The sequence below is a fragment of the Lacerta agilis genome, chromosome 6, assembly GCF_009819535.1.
Source record: "Lacerta agilis isolate rLacAgi1 chromosome 6, rLacAgi1.pri, whole genome shotgun sequence".
In the NCBI taxonomy this organism is placed as follows: Eukaryota; Metazoa; Chordata; class Lepidosauria; order Squamata; family Lacertidae; genus Lacerta; species Lacerta agilis.
Genome location: NC_046317.1, coordinates 3434800 through 3449422, shown reverse-complemented (window position 1 = coordinate 3449422; position 14623 = coordinate 3434800). Strand labels below are relative to the sequence as shown.

Sequence of the window (14623 nt, the reverse complement as noted above, 5' to 3'; positions counted from 1 at the left end):
TTGTGATTTTGAGAAAACGTTGTTGGTGTCAGTCACAAAATGGCTGCTGGGGATATGTAGCACAAGACAAAATGGCTGCCAATTCCAAAACAGATGTTTAATTTTGAAATCTGATGCATGCTCAGTGTAGGAGAGAGTTCTCCACATTGACCTCAGTCTTATGAGTGGTCCATCCACAAGTTCCAACAAGTATCCAATAGTCCTGACTTTTAAGACTTGACATATTTGCATAGGCTATGACCTGGCTGAAGGCTGAACCACTGGCAAGTTTGGATTCTCCAATAGGGGCAACTGCCAACTTATTGTCACTATCTGGACACCAATTTTGTTAAGTCCACTCTCAGGCGCCTCCTTTTCCCCCACGGCTATCTGACCTTTATGACCTATTTTATTCAAGTTGGATCTCACACTAGAAGGCTGTCATTTCAAAAGCCTCATGTTCTGTACAATCCATCCCCTGATTTCAGTTGCCGGAGAAACCATTTTAGTGGACGGGACCAACCAGGAGTACCAACTCATCAGTTTGCTGCCCAGTACGAGCTACGGAGTCACCATGTATGCCACCAATGGGCCTGTCACCAGCAGAACCATCTTCACACAACTTCACAACTCGTAAGTCATAGCCTATTAATTCTCACTGAAGAATAAGGAAAAACCCCTGTGTTGCAAACTTCAAGCCTAGTGTAAAAGAGGCAACACGTAGACCGATAAATGATGGGCACAATTATATCTTTATAATATGCAGCGAAGTAATAATAGCTGTACAATTTGGCCAAACTGCGAGAGGCAGTGAAGGATAGGCTTGCCTGGCGTGCCCTGGTCCATGGGGTCACGAAGAGTCGGACACGACTGAACGACTGAACAACAACAACAACAATCTGAGTAACTAAATACATCCGGTGAGACAGCGTTCTGGATCAATACACTGTTTCGACGTGGTCTTCTTCAGTATATCACTATAAAGAATAACAAAATATATAACTAATCATATGAAGGACAGTGACCAGCATAAACAAGAGTCCAAATAGTCCAAAATAATATTAAGAGAAATAAGAATATCATACCTTAATGCAGTGTTTTTCAACCACTGTTCCGTGGCACACTAGTGTGCCGCGAGATGTTGCCTGGAGTGCCGTGGGAAAATTACTTTATATATAGTCAATATAGGCACAGAGTTAAATTTTTTAACATTTTCTAATGGTGGTGTGCCTCGTGATTTTTTTCATGAAACAAGTGTGCCTTTGCCCAAAAAGGTTGAAAAACACTGCCTTAATGTACATACATCTCTGGAGCAGTGGTCACACCCGGCTATATCAGAGGCAACAAGACTGTTATCAGATGATCAATTTTATCGTCAGATTAGTAGGGATCCTACAGATTCGATCTCTAACGAGATTTTGGGCAATGTGCCTAGCATGGACTTTGAGTCTACGCCTTCCAACACAGACTTTGCTAAGCTGTTGACTGCTAGCAAATGCCCATCATTTATCGGTCTACGTGTGTTGCCTCTATTAATTCTCACTGCCAGGAAACAACATCCATAACAATTGACAACTTCTTTTCCTGTGGGATATAGGAAACAAACTTCCAGATGAAGGGTATTCAAACTGTAGCTTGCATATCCCAAAACCCTGCAACAGAATTATTGCCCTACTCTTGATTCATTTGCCAACAGTTTTGGATCCTCCCTCAAATTTGACTGCAAGTGAAGTGACTCGGAGAAGTGCTCTGCTTTCGTGGCTCCCTCCTATGGCTGAGATTGAGAACTACATCGACTTACCGGTCACCTGATGGCAGCCGCAAGGTGGGTCTTTTCTTCCAATAAGTCTCTCATGCCAGGGTGGAGCCAGATGATCTCCAGGTGTGCGGAGGGGGGAGGTTGTTGTTGTTGCCTGAGGGTTGTGATTTCATTCCCCTCCATCACCACACACCCTCAAAAAAACAAGCCTCAATCCTTTTTGGTTCTGGGTTTTTTTCCAGTTTTCATAGTCACTTCCTGTCAGGTGTGCCTTGAGTTGCTCATGAATAATCAGGCATGTCTTTTAACAGTTTTATCGCGCTAAGCCAGGAGTGGCCAACTCCCAAGAGACTGCGATCTACTTACAGAGTTAAAAACTGGCAGTGATCTACCCCCTTTTGGGGGTTCAGGTCAAAGTTGTTCAGCTTTTTGGGGGAGGAGGAAGGCCCGTTTTTTAGGCATTCAGATCAAAGCTGTTCAGCTTTTTTTTTTTTTAGGGAGATGGAAAGCCCCAGTTTTGTGGGGTACAGGGCAAAAATATTGAGCATTTTTAGGGAGCCAAAGTTGTTGAGCTTCTTTGGGGGGAGCCAGTGACCTACCACAGACACCCAGTGATCTGCTGGTAGATCACGATCTACCTGTTGGGCATGCCTGCGCTAAGCTATTTACAAGCAGAGAGCTGAAAAACATGACTGTATCAGTCGCTAGCAGAATCCAGGAGTGCCGGTTTCCGGCTACGACCCCAACAAAGGAATTTCGGCATACCCAGGCGCCTCCTCCCCTGTCTCCTTTTGACCCACCTACGCAACTGGGGCGACGGAAGAGGCGTGCTCCCCTCTGAGCGAATGTCGCGGGATGCGCTGGGGCTCCCAGCAACATCCCCTAGCCGCTGCCTCTCCAGACTGCTTGTTCCCTGCCCCTCCCCGCCGGAGGAGGAGTCGCTCTTCCCGCTTGGAGAGGTATTGCTGCTGAGGACCCGTGGGGCTGAGGGCAGTTCCCTGACACTTCCCCTCCCCTTTTTGTCACTGCTATGGAAGCCAGTTTTTCTCTGTTTCAGGTCCTTTGTTTGATGTTACAGTAGCTTTGCTGTGTTACCATTTCAGCACAGTATTTTCATGTTGTTGTTGTTGTTGTTCAGTCGTTCAGTCGTGTCTGACTCTTCGTGACCCCATGGACCAGAGCACGCCAGGCACGCCTATCCTTCACTGCCTCTCGCAGTTTGGCCAAACTCATGCTAGTCGCTTCAAGAACACTGTCCAACCATCTCATCCTCTGTCGTCCCCTTCTCCTTGTGCCCTCCATCTTTCCCAACACCAGGGTCTTTTCTAGGGAGTCTTCTCTTCTCATGAGGTGGCCAAAGTACTGGAGCCTCAACTTCAGGATCTGTCCTTCTAGTGAGCACTCGGGGCTGATTTCTTTAAGGATGGCTAAGTTTGTTCTTTTTGCAGTCCATGGGACTCTCAAGAGTCTCCTCCAGCACCATAATTCAAAAGCATCAATTCTTCGGCGATCAGCCTTCTTTATGGTCCAGCTCTCACTTCCGTACATTACTACTGGGAAAACCATAGCTTTAACTATATGGACCTTTGTCGGCATGCTTTGTCATAGCATGAAATAAATACTAATGGGATAACATTAAACCAATGGAAAGAAATAGCACACAGGTAAAACTGGCCAGCAGTCTTCCCTAGCACGAGCCACCATTTTTCTCACACAGTTACTCAAAGCATCTCCCACCCCTGTTTGAGCCATTGCATAATAATCAGGCAATAGGTGTTTTGCCAGCAACCGCACCTGATCTCTGCCTGCAGGTAACAAGTGGGTTCTTGGAGGGGAGTGGGGTACCCTTGCCCTTGCCTGCCATTTCTAATGCCATGATTTGTGGCCTTCCCTCACACAAGGAGGACACAAAACAAGCAATTGGGAAAGTCACGGGATACCATTTCCGCAGCTAAACTGCAGTTGTGTGGAGGGGAATAGAGTCATTCTCTTATCCAAAACTGCACCAGCTATGGCACATTTAATGTCACCGTTGTGAGCGCTGCATCTGAAAAGACTTTGTGTGCACTATCTGGATGACATATTGCATTTTGCCATAAATAAACAAAATATAGCAAATTCGCGAGACAAGCTGGAAGATGGACTGTGTGCTGCAAATGGGGAGCAAGAGTAGTTTTACTGCACAAAACTCATCATGTGGAAAATTCATTGGGGCCCCACAACCCCATCTGGGGGTGTGGATCTTGTCCGAAGCCCGGGGCTGGGCTAGGGCCATGCTGCGACCCCTTGGGAACCCAGGGGGAGCTCGAGTTGGTCTGAATCGATGGAGCTCCCCCTACCAGTGGTTTACCCTTACTTGACTCCCTGCTCTGCGGGCAGGAGTCAGATATAGTCAGGTCCACTCAATGCCTAAGCCAATACCGCTCACATTCTGTAACCTATAAAGTTGTGGCCAAATTTTGCCCAATAACATTAACCTTATATCCTGTATCCCTGTGTTTTATTTCATCCTCGAGGGGGCGGCCACAGGGTCTCGACACACAAAACAAGCAATTGGGAAAGTCATGAAACTTCACGGGATACCATTTCCGCAGCTAAACTGCAGAGTGTGGAGGGGAATAGAGTCATTCTCTTATCCAAAACTGCATCAGCTATGGCACATTTAATGTCACCGTTGTGAGCGCTGCATCGGAAAAGACTGTGTGTGCACTATCTGGATGACATATTGCATTTTGCCATAAATAAGCAAAATATAGCAAATTCGCGAGACAAGCTAGAAGATGGACTGTGTGCTGCAAATGGGGAGCAAGAGTCATTTTACCGCACAAAACTAATCATGTGGGAAACCCATTGGGACCTCACAACCCCATATCACTCCTGCAGGCCTCTCCTGTGTCCGAGAACATCTTGTGGGAATGATTTGTGTGCAGAAGCCAACGTTGCAAAGGAAAACGTGAGGCCCCCACTCCTGGTTTTTTGCAACATAAATTTGGGGGCAAGGGCACTTGCACAGGAGAATGGCAGGCCGGAAGGGGGTGTTTAACCCTTGGTTTTCCTGCTAGACAGCCTAAGCAGTATTCCAATTCTCACAATACTTGCAGCCTCTTTCCAAATTTGGAGGACTGCTTTCAAACAACCTGACTCCCCTCAGGTTGTAAGTTCAAGCCAGAATCCTGATCCTCTAAATGCCTCCAGGTTCCACTTCTGTATTACGTACCTGAGCAGAGGTGGCCCACCCATGAGGCAAGGTGAGGTGACTACCTAAAGCAGCAGGATCTACAGGTGCAGCAGATCCTGATGTAGACCTTTCTTTCCACTCCCTCCCCTTGTTCCTGATATAGTTCTTTCCTCGCCCCTCTCTGGCAGGGAGGCGGGCACCATTTTGGTTTCTGCCTCAGGTGCCAAAATGTCTTGGGCCAGCCATGTACGTAAGCCCCACAAATCTCTCCTGCTCATCTCTGATTTCCCATCTCTTTTCGTGACTGAGCACAGGAATTGATTGTGGATGCAGAAGACACCTGGATCCGCCTAGAGGGGCTTTCGGAAAACACAGAATACACAGTGCGCTTGCAAGCAGCCCAGGATGCTGTGAGGAGTGGATTCACCTCTACCATCTTCACTACAGGTGAGAGGGTTGCACAGGGCTTTCTTTATAGAAGAAATGTGCTAGAACTCACCACAGGAGTTCCATTCCAGGCCCCAACATGCATACGTGAAATCGTGTATAATGGGGAACATCATGGAGACTCCTAGTGGTTTATGAGGAGAACCCACCCTAGAGCCCAAAGAAGATCCAGGGAGGGTCTCCTTGCCAGTCAGAGGCTTGTTGAGGTTGCTCAGCTGAGTCACAATCACTTTTAACTGAGGTCCCATCAGAAAATTGGCTTTTTTAAAAAGAAAACATGTAATTTTTCCCCCTTGAGATTTAAAGACACATTACCTTGGCCCATGCCCAAGTTGATATTGCTTAACTGATAAACATAGTACCTTCAGACTACCCCCCTCCATACACCCTAAGGAGTCTCAAAGCAGCTAACATTCTCCTTTCCCTTCCTCCCCCACAACAAACACTCTGTGAGGTGAGTGAGGCTGAGAGACTTCCGAGAAGTGTGACTAGCCCAAGGTCACCCAGCAGCTGCATGTGGAGGAGAGGGGAAGCGAACCCGGTTCACCAGATCACAAGACTACCGCTCTTAACCACTATACCACACTGGCTCCTTGCAGGCTAGCTCTGCCTATGATGGATCACAGCTCTTGCACTAGCTGGAGCTGCAGAGGCCACTCACGCATCTACAGATAGGGCTAGATCTAACAGCACTTCAAACTGTAGACATGATCTTTCAAAGAAAGTTCCACCCTACCCAGAACAGACTGAATACAACCACCACCCCAGTTCAAACAGATCACTCACCCAAAGCTCCTCTGCCTTAATATGGACCAAGCTTCCGTTAACTGGGCTCCATCCAGTCCATGACCAGTTGCAGACAGTAGTTTAGCACCTCCACAGCTTCAAACGTCCCGCCCGGGTCAAGTTGTGAGACTGACCTCCCCCAGGCACGGACGAAGCCTGAGTGCATTCCTGGCTACTGGAGTCCAGTGGCACATTGATATGCGATTGTTCCCCAGCGTGAAGAACAACACACACAAGCCATTAAGGCTAAACTATTTTATTGTAGATAAGATGCAGAGTGTGTCTCTGCTTGCCAGCTCAGTAAGTCAGAGCTGTGCATAACGCATCTAGCATCTCTTGAGCCAGAACTGAAAGTGAAAGTAAAGATATACAGTAACATCATATGGTTGAGAAAGCAGACAAACACCTGTCTTTCACATGGGAAAAACACAGTCATACCAGCCTCGCTGCTGCTTTTGCAGCTCGGTCTGTACCAATATCCTAACAGTCTTCCGTGTACTGGTGACACATTACTCCCAATTTCCAGACAACCTCTACAAGAAGCTTCTGAGTGGGGTTAAATAGCACAAGGGCAAATAAAACCTTGTGGCAAACCATAGAACAGCTGCCAGGGGACAGAGTGGCAATCTCCCAACACCACTAATGGAGACCATGATCAATATAAGCAGAAACATCATTCTGCTAGGCCCCCAGTTCCCACCACAGATAGTTCGTACACGGAGGAACCATGGTCAGTGGTATCAAGAGCTGCTCAAAGGTCCAGAAGGATCATATCCTCCTGTGTTTCCTCCTGTGTAATCTCTGTTTCTACCCAAAACTGGATTGAAATTGAACTAGACTAGGCAAATTCAAGAGTATCTGGAATTGCCAGCCGCCGCCACTTGAGCACATTGCCCCAAAGGATCCTCTGAGTCCCCCATAACTTTCTTCTGGAATTACTATTCACTCGTCTCTTTAAATGCCCCTGGACCAGCAGGAAGCCATTGATTAACTACAGGACTGAACCAGCCAGCCTACTGCAGCTACTGTTACAAGGCAAGGAAGACATTAAGGTGTTAGGTCAAAGTCCTGCAAGCATCCTGCACACATCTCCAGGCCTAAATAACTGAAGTTGTGAAAAACACAACATTATTTTCCTGGGTCAGTGAAAACGAACAGCTCTGTCTACAGATTTGACTGCCTAACATCTGTTTCTTTATAATATAGCAAGTATTTTTTTTTTTTAAATCAGATTCCACAGCCTGAATTTAGATTAGTTTATGCTACCAATAGTTGTGGTGCATTTGGAAGAGGCGAGTATCTACAGAAATAATAATATCTCACTGGAGAATGCTCTTGTGTAGACTCATGAAGATTGTGAAACAGCACAAGAGGGCACCCAGAGTGGAACGGCTTGTTTAGAAAGGGGATGCACAAAAGTGGTTGGATGTTGAATCCAATTACATCTGTACCTAAATTGTTCAAAAGAAGCAGGAAGGAGCTGTCCTCCCATATAGTTCTGAAATGACTCACTTGGTGTTTATATCTAGTAGTCTAAAAGGGCTGCCTTTGAACTTTCTGCGGATATATTCTTCATTGATGTGCATGAAAAGGTTTTTGAAAAGGCTGTCGGTTACAGCAACAGCTATCAATAGCCAAAAACCCTGCTTGCCTCATACAGCTATAGATCGGTGGCTGTTGCATTATTCTCCCTTCCACTTCAGTTAGTGTAAAGGATTAGGGTGACTTATGTTGCTCGGGATGAAAGCCAATGCAGAGCTTTTAGACTGATCTTGCTGACAGATGAAAAGCATATCAGACCTCCTGGCGTAATTCAGTGTAGTGTCGCTGGTTTTTACATGGTTGGTATATTTTGATATATGCTGAGGTGACCAACTTCTGTATTCTCCAAACAGTGCATTTTCATTACAAAGTCAGCGTAACATAGCAGCAAGGACTTCAGGGTTATGAGACACATTACAGAAAGCTGGTGTAATCTAGTGGCTAAGTGGGCTACAGGTCAGGAAAACCAGCTTGCTTTGAATTTTATCTCTGTCATGATGACTTTACCAGGTAGCCTCGAACAATCTCTTGCGCCACTGCCATTTGCCCCCAAGCTAAATCTGCAGAACATAGCAAATCCAGAGACAAATAATAATGGGGGGGGGGGAATTTCCACATGATACAGCACAGGAGAAGGGTCTGGTAGAAAACACCTCCCTGAAGATCACAACCCCAGTTTAGTTTCCAACCCCACCTTCAGCAGCTGATCTTTCTAAAGCAAAAGATGCAGGGATCCCCAAGTGGAGGATTCAAACATGCCCTTAGCATAATGTGCAGTTTGACCCTAGAAAGCTAAGAATCGCAGCGCCCAGCCTCCTTCGATTTCATCAGGCTTTCCAGGAGAACAATAAAGTGTGATTAACAAAAGAGAAAATCCCCAGTTGTACACTGAAAGTCTTGAACCTGCTCAGGTTGACTGCTTTCATTCCCCCAGCCATGCTAATAGCTGTCCTTGTGGCTCATATGTACATGAGATTCTAGGAGAATTGCGAGATAAGCGGCACAAAGGAAACTTTATTATTGTCGCCCAGGTCTTCCAAGGTCTGTTTAGAGTTCAAAAGGTATGAATATGAATTGAAATACAGATGAAACTCGAAAAATTAGAATATCATGGAAAAGTCAATTTATGTAAGCAATTGTCTTCATTAGCTTGTTGTTGTTCAGTCGTTCAGTCGTGTCCGACTCTTCGTGACCCCATGGACCAGAGCACGCCAGGCACGCCTATCCTTCACTGCCTCCCGCAGTTTGGCCAAACTCATGTTAGTAGCTTCGAGAATACTGTCCAACCATCTCATCCTCTGTCGTCCCCTTCTCCTTGTGCCCTCCATCTTTCCCAACATCAGGGTCTTTTCCAGGGAGTCTTCTCTTCTCATGAGGTGGCCAAAGTACTGGAGTCTCAACTTCAGGATCTGTCCTTCTAGTGAGCACTCAGGGCCGATTTCCTTGAGAATGGATAGGTTTGATCTTCTTGCAGTCCATGGGACTCTCAAGAGTTTCCTCCAGCACCATAATTCAAAAGCATAAATTCTTCGGCGATCAGCCTTCTTGATTAGCTACTGGAGTTTAATATATGAGATAGACTCATGACATGCAAAGCGAGATATGTCAAGCCTTTATTTGTTATAATTGTGATGATTATGGCGCACACTGATGAAACCCCAAGTCGAGATTGTTAATTTGGGGTTCTCATCAGCTGTACGCCATAATCATCACAATTATAAAATAAAGGCTTGACATATCTCGCTTTGCATGTCATGGTCTATCTCGTATATTAGTTTCACCTTTTAAGTTGAATTACTGAAAGAAACGAACCTTTCCACAATATTCTAAATTTTTCGAGTTTCACCTGTAAGTAATCACTATGGAGCACCAGGGGATTCACAAGACGCTTGGATGTTAGGCAATTGAAACAAGTCCCCTGACAGAGCAACTGTTGAGGAGGAGGAAATAGTTAAAGGGGGGAGGGGAGAGATTGTGTGAGCAAGGCTCCTTCCAGAGGGGTAACTACAGTTAGGCTTTCGTTGGCTGTGAGGGGAGTGGGCCGTCCTGGGTGGGAGGGTGGAAATCCTGTGGTTATAAGACTAAGGACTTATCCAGACTTCCTCTTGTCCAGCTGCTCCTCCCCCTGGGAAAACCCGTTCTTTAATGCTCAGAGAAAATGGCATTTTGGGTTTTCTCCACATTGGCATTTGCTCCAATTCTGCACTAAAGAGTAGCAGGGCAAAGGGAAGTGTGGACCAAGTGGGGAAGACCAGGGTTGAATCCCCACTCACACATAAAGTTCACTGGTTGACCTTGAACCAGTCACCATCTCTTAGCCTAACCTACCTCACAGGTTTGTCGTCAGGATGAAATGGGGAGGGAGAGAACCACATACACCACCTTGAGCTCCTTGGAAGACAAAAGTGTCATATAAATGTAATAAATAGATAAATAATATTTTAAAACTGCTCGGACTACATTCCACACTTTTACTTATAAAAACAACATCATTGGTGCCAAGAAAAAAGCAAATCACATGTGTGTAGTTATAGAAATTGATCAAATTTGGTTTCCCCACCCCATTTCTCTTCGGTAATTTTGTATACATTTCCTCAACTTCTACTAGCCATGGGATAGACAAAGAGCTTGCAGAGCACTGTGGCCAATGGAAATCCTATCTTCATTGATTTCTGTCTGTAGGAGACCCAGATTTTGCATGGCCTGGCGGAGTCCCCCGAACCCCGGGCAGCCCCTGAGGGAAATAACGACACGTGACAATGTTCTATGGGATTAAATTGGCCACAACTTTATTAATATTTCAGATGTAGGAAGACCTTGGCTCAGGCATTGGGCATTTATCCTTCCCAGCCCCCCAGCCGGGGTTCTGGGTAACTTCAGGGTTATCCAGCATGAGTGGGGAGTGGGCTAGTCTGGAGAACATATGTTTAAGCAGATCGCCCGCCCCCCTAATTCGCCGTCACTGGAGGGGGAGGGCAGTGACAACCTCAGGGCATATGGTCAATGCCTCCCCTGAGACCCCTTTGACGGGAACCCTGGTATTGATGGCGCAATGGGGGCAGGGGTCACTGTCCCACACACCCCCTCCAATTTTGTAGATGACTAAAGGATTCCGCCCAAGGCCTGCAACCGCCAAAGTTGTGACAAATTGCTACGGGAAAGGCGAAGCCTGCCAATGCAGTGAAAGTCCTTTCCGGCCCTTCAACAGTGACCTTGTCATAGCAGCGCCTGAGTGCCTGTGTGGCTGTGGGAAAAGAAGGTGGTTAACCTGCAACGTAAACGTCAATTGAGGGAGTGGAGGGTGGGAAGCTCTGAATCCAACGGCCGCTTCCCAGGTATGACTCAAGTTCTATTGTGTGTACTGAATAATCCCTCCTTCTACCTGGCCAGTCCCCCTGGCAACACCTCCCCAGCCAGGATTGGGTGGCTGCTGGGGTAGGTGGAGTCCACAGGTATCCGAACTGGGTAGGTGATGCCAGGAGCAACTGCCAGGAGCTGCAACCGTGATCCAAAGGAGCTACTCATGACCACGCAAAACACGCACCCCATTAAATTGGGGAAAGTTCATTCCTGTACGTTTACGTGGTCTTGTCAAGGACCTGGAGTCTCCTTGAAATAAGATGACTCTCTGCTTAGGGAGGCCTATTTCCTCATGGGGCTCGTCCAGCCTTCCTCTTGTGCCACACTCTTCAGGCACAGGTCCATGTTTTAAAACTCCACGTCCCAAGTGCTTTCTCCAGGAAAACCTGTGTTTTACCGCTGAATTGGATCAAACAGCAATCCTCAGAAAACCTGATTGTCATTTGCTCTGATTCAGCAGTAAAACATGGTTTTTCCAAAGGAAAGTACTGGGACAAAAACAAACCTGCTTGGACACAGAGCTTTAAAGCCTGGATCTATGCCTAGAAATTTGTCACAAAAGGAAGTCTGGTTGAACCCATCCTTTAAGTATAGAAGGTCCAAAGTTAAAAGTTCTCAGGAAGACTCATCCCTGATAACTGTTGCCAGCTGGAGCCCTAGACTAGATTATAGAATCATAGAGTGGAAGAGACCACAAGGGCCATCCAGTCCAACCCCCTGCCAAGCAGGAAACACCATCAAAGCATTCCTGACAGATGGCTGTCAAGCCTCTGCTTAAAGACCTCCAAACAAGGAGACTCCACCACACTCCTTGGCAGCAAATTCCACTGTCCAACAGCTCTCACTGTCAGGAAGTTCTTCCTAATGTTTAGGTGGAATCTTCTTTCTTGTAGTTTGAATCCATTGCCCCGTGTCCGCTTCTCTGGAGCAGCAGAAAACAACCTTTCTCCCTCCTCTATATGACATCCTTTTATATATTTGAACATGGCTATCATATCACCCCTTAACCTTCTCTTCTCCAGGCTAAACATACCCAGCTCCCTAAGACGTTCCTCATAAGGCATCGTTTCTAGGCCTTTGACCATTTTGGTTGAATAACCAATAGCCTTATTTAGCTCAACTTCCTCCAGTCTTCCATCTTTTCTTTGTGCAATATCAGACACCCGAAGTGTACCTTAGTTAGTGTCCCCATTATCAGCAAAACTGATTTAAATTTTAAAATGGGCACAGTTTATACAGTAAGAGCACTCACAGGATCTGACCTCCCTGTCATGGTCTTGGTTTATCATGAACAAAAGTGTTTGCCTTAGAGACCAGCTGAGTTTGTTCTTGGTATGAGCTTTCGTGTGCATGCACACTTCTTCAGATATCTGAAGAAGTGTGCATGCACACGAAAACTCATACCAAGAACAAACTCAGTTGGTCTCTAAGGTGCTACTGGAAAGAATTTTCTATTTTGTTTCGACTATGGCAGACCAACACAGCTACCCACCTGTAACTAAAAGTGTTTGCCAATGTGATATGCATGCAGAGGTGTGATATCACTGCTGATGTGTTCACTGCGCTAATTTACAGGAGGTCGTGTGTTTATGAATCCTCAAGACTGTGCCCAACATTTGATGAATGGCGACATGATGAACGGTGTTTACACCATCTCTCTTAATGGGGATCTTGGCCAGAGAGTGCAAGTGTACTGTGATATGACCACGGATGGAGGCGGATGGATTGTAAGTGAACAAACAAACTTGTTATGCAAGTCCTCTTCTTCTTCTTCAATCAAAAAGTCGTATTTATGAGGGTTTAATGGCTTCACAGAGTTATGTGATTCATGAGTCCAATATCTGAGTCGGGTATGTGTGGAATGCCTTATTAACATTTTGTTAATCTGAGTGGCTGAAGTTATAATTCTTTGTGGTTGAGTACTTTCCTTAGTCTCTAGAAATTAAGTCTCTCCATGGGCAGGGAAAAGCGTATGCATCAAGCTCACGATCACGCACATGAGCACTAAGGCTCATGTGCACTGCAACTACTGAGTTATATTTTGAAATTTTGGCAACATGTCGTAGGATAATGTTTCTCCTCTGTTTATTTCTTCGCTTTTAAACTGGCATAGCACAGTCTAAGGCAGCTGACACAATAGAGATTTCGCTTTCTTTTTTAAAAGAGCCTTAAACCAAGAAAGTAATTTGGAATTTTATTGCAGCAAAATCCACAGTTAGGAGGGAAGGGCTCTAAGGGACAACAGGTGCCAAGCTTTACCAACCCAGTGGTAGCAGGCATGAAAATGTCACTCTGTGCCTGGGAAGTGTGATTACCTTCACTCCCTGAACCAGCACATAGCCAAAGCAGGCAGTCTCTCTTCGGTGTTCATTTCTGCACTTTATTTCTGCCTACATATGGCGGACATTGTCACCCCCATTCTTGCAAGAGCCAGACTACCAGGATGCGAAGGATCTTTTCAGTAGGGTGCTTCAGCCAATCCTGGCTTCCTTGTGACTAGTAAGTACATATGATGCAATATATATATATATATATGGTGCATATATTTGCAAAAACAAGTTTATCCTCACTCATTGCGTGGCCAGGCGGAGTCCCCCGAACCTGAGGGAAATAACAACACATGACAACGTTCTATGGGATTAAATTGGCCACAACTTTATTAATATTCAGATGTAGGGGGACCTTGGCTCAGACATTGGGCGTTTATCCTTCCCAGCCCCCCAGCCGGGGTTCTGGGTAATTTCAGGGTTATCCAGCATGAGTGGGGAGTGGGCTAGTCTGGAGAACATAGGTTCAAGCAGATAGCCCACCCCCCTAATTCGCCGCCACTGGAGGGGGAGGGCAGTGACAACCTCAGGGCATATGGTCAATGCCTCCCCTGAGACCCCTTTGACGGGAACCCTGTTATCGACGGCACAATGGGGCCAGGGGGCCACCACCAATCCTGTAGATGACTAAAGGATTCCGCCCAAGGCCTGCAACCGCCAAAGTTGTGACAAATTGCTACGGGAAAGGCGAAACCTGCCAATGCAGGAAAAGTCATTTCCGGCCTATCAACGGCGACCTTGTCATAGCAGCGCCTGCGTGCCTGTGTGGCTGTGGAAAAAGATGGTGGTTAACCTGCAACGTAAACGTCAGTTGAGGGAGTGGAGGGTGGGAAGCTCTGAATCCAACGGCCGCTTCCCATGTATGACTCAGTTCTATTGTGTGTACTGTATAATCCCTCCTCCTACCTGGCCAATTCCCCTGGCAACACCTCCCCAGCCGGGATTGGGCGGCTGCTGGAGTAGGTGGAGTCCACAGGTATCCAACCTGGGAAGGCAGTGCCAGGCCCAACTGCCAGGGGCTGCTCCATGATCCAAGGGGGCTACTCGCGACCACGCAAAATGCGCAGCCCATTTGATGAGGGGAACGTCCATTGTTCACACTTTACACTTTTAGGTCCTTCCTATACTATTTTAGATAAATGTAATATGTGAAGCAGTTCTAACAGTGTAAATTTGGCCACTACATCCCATATCTTAAGAGAGCACAGGCAATGGGCAGCCTGGAGGCGCAGTCCCACAATGATG

General features: G+C 46.4%; 1 protein-coding gene across 1 annotated transcript in view; it reads left to right on the top strand.

Moving 5' to 3' along the window:
- Positions 1-14623, top strand: part of TNR (tenascin R) — a 213709-nt gene that overhangs the window by 189084 nt on the left and 10002 nt on the right. The window contains 6 exon segments of the mRNA XM_033151259.1: positions 468-598; positions 600-612; positions 1676-1772; positions 1774-1804; positions 5231-5363; positions 12627-12778. Coding sequence (XP_033007150.1) covers positions 468-598; positions 600-612; positions 1676-1772; positions 1774-1804; positions 5231-5363; positions 12627-12778 — 557 coding nt within the window.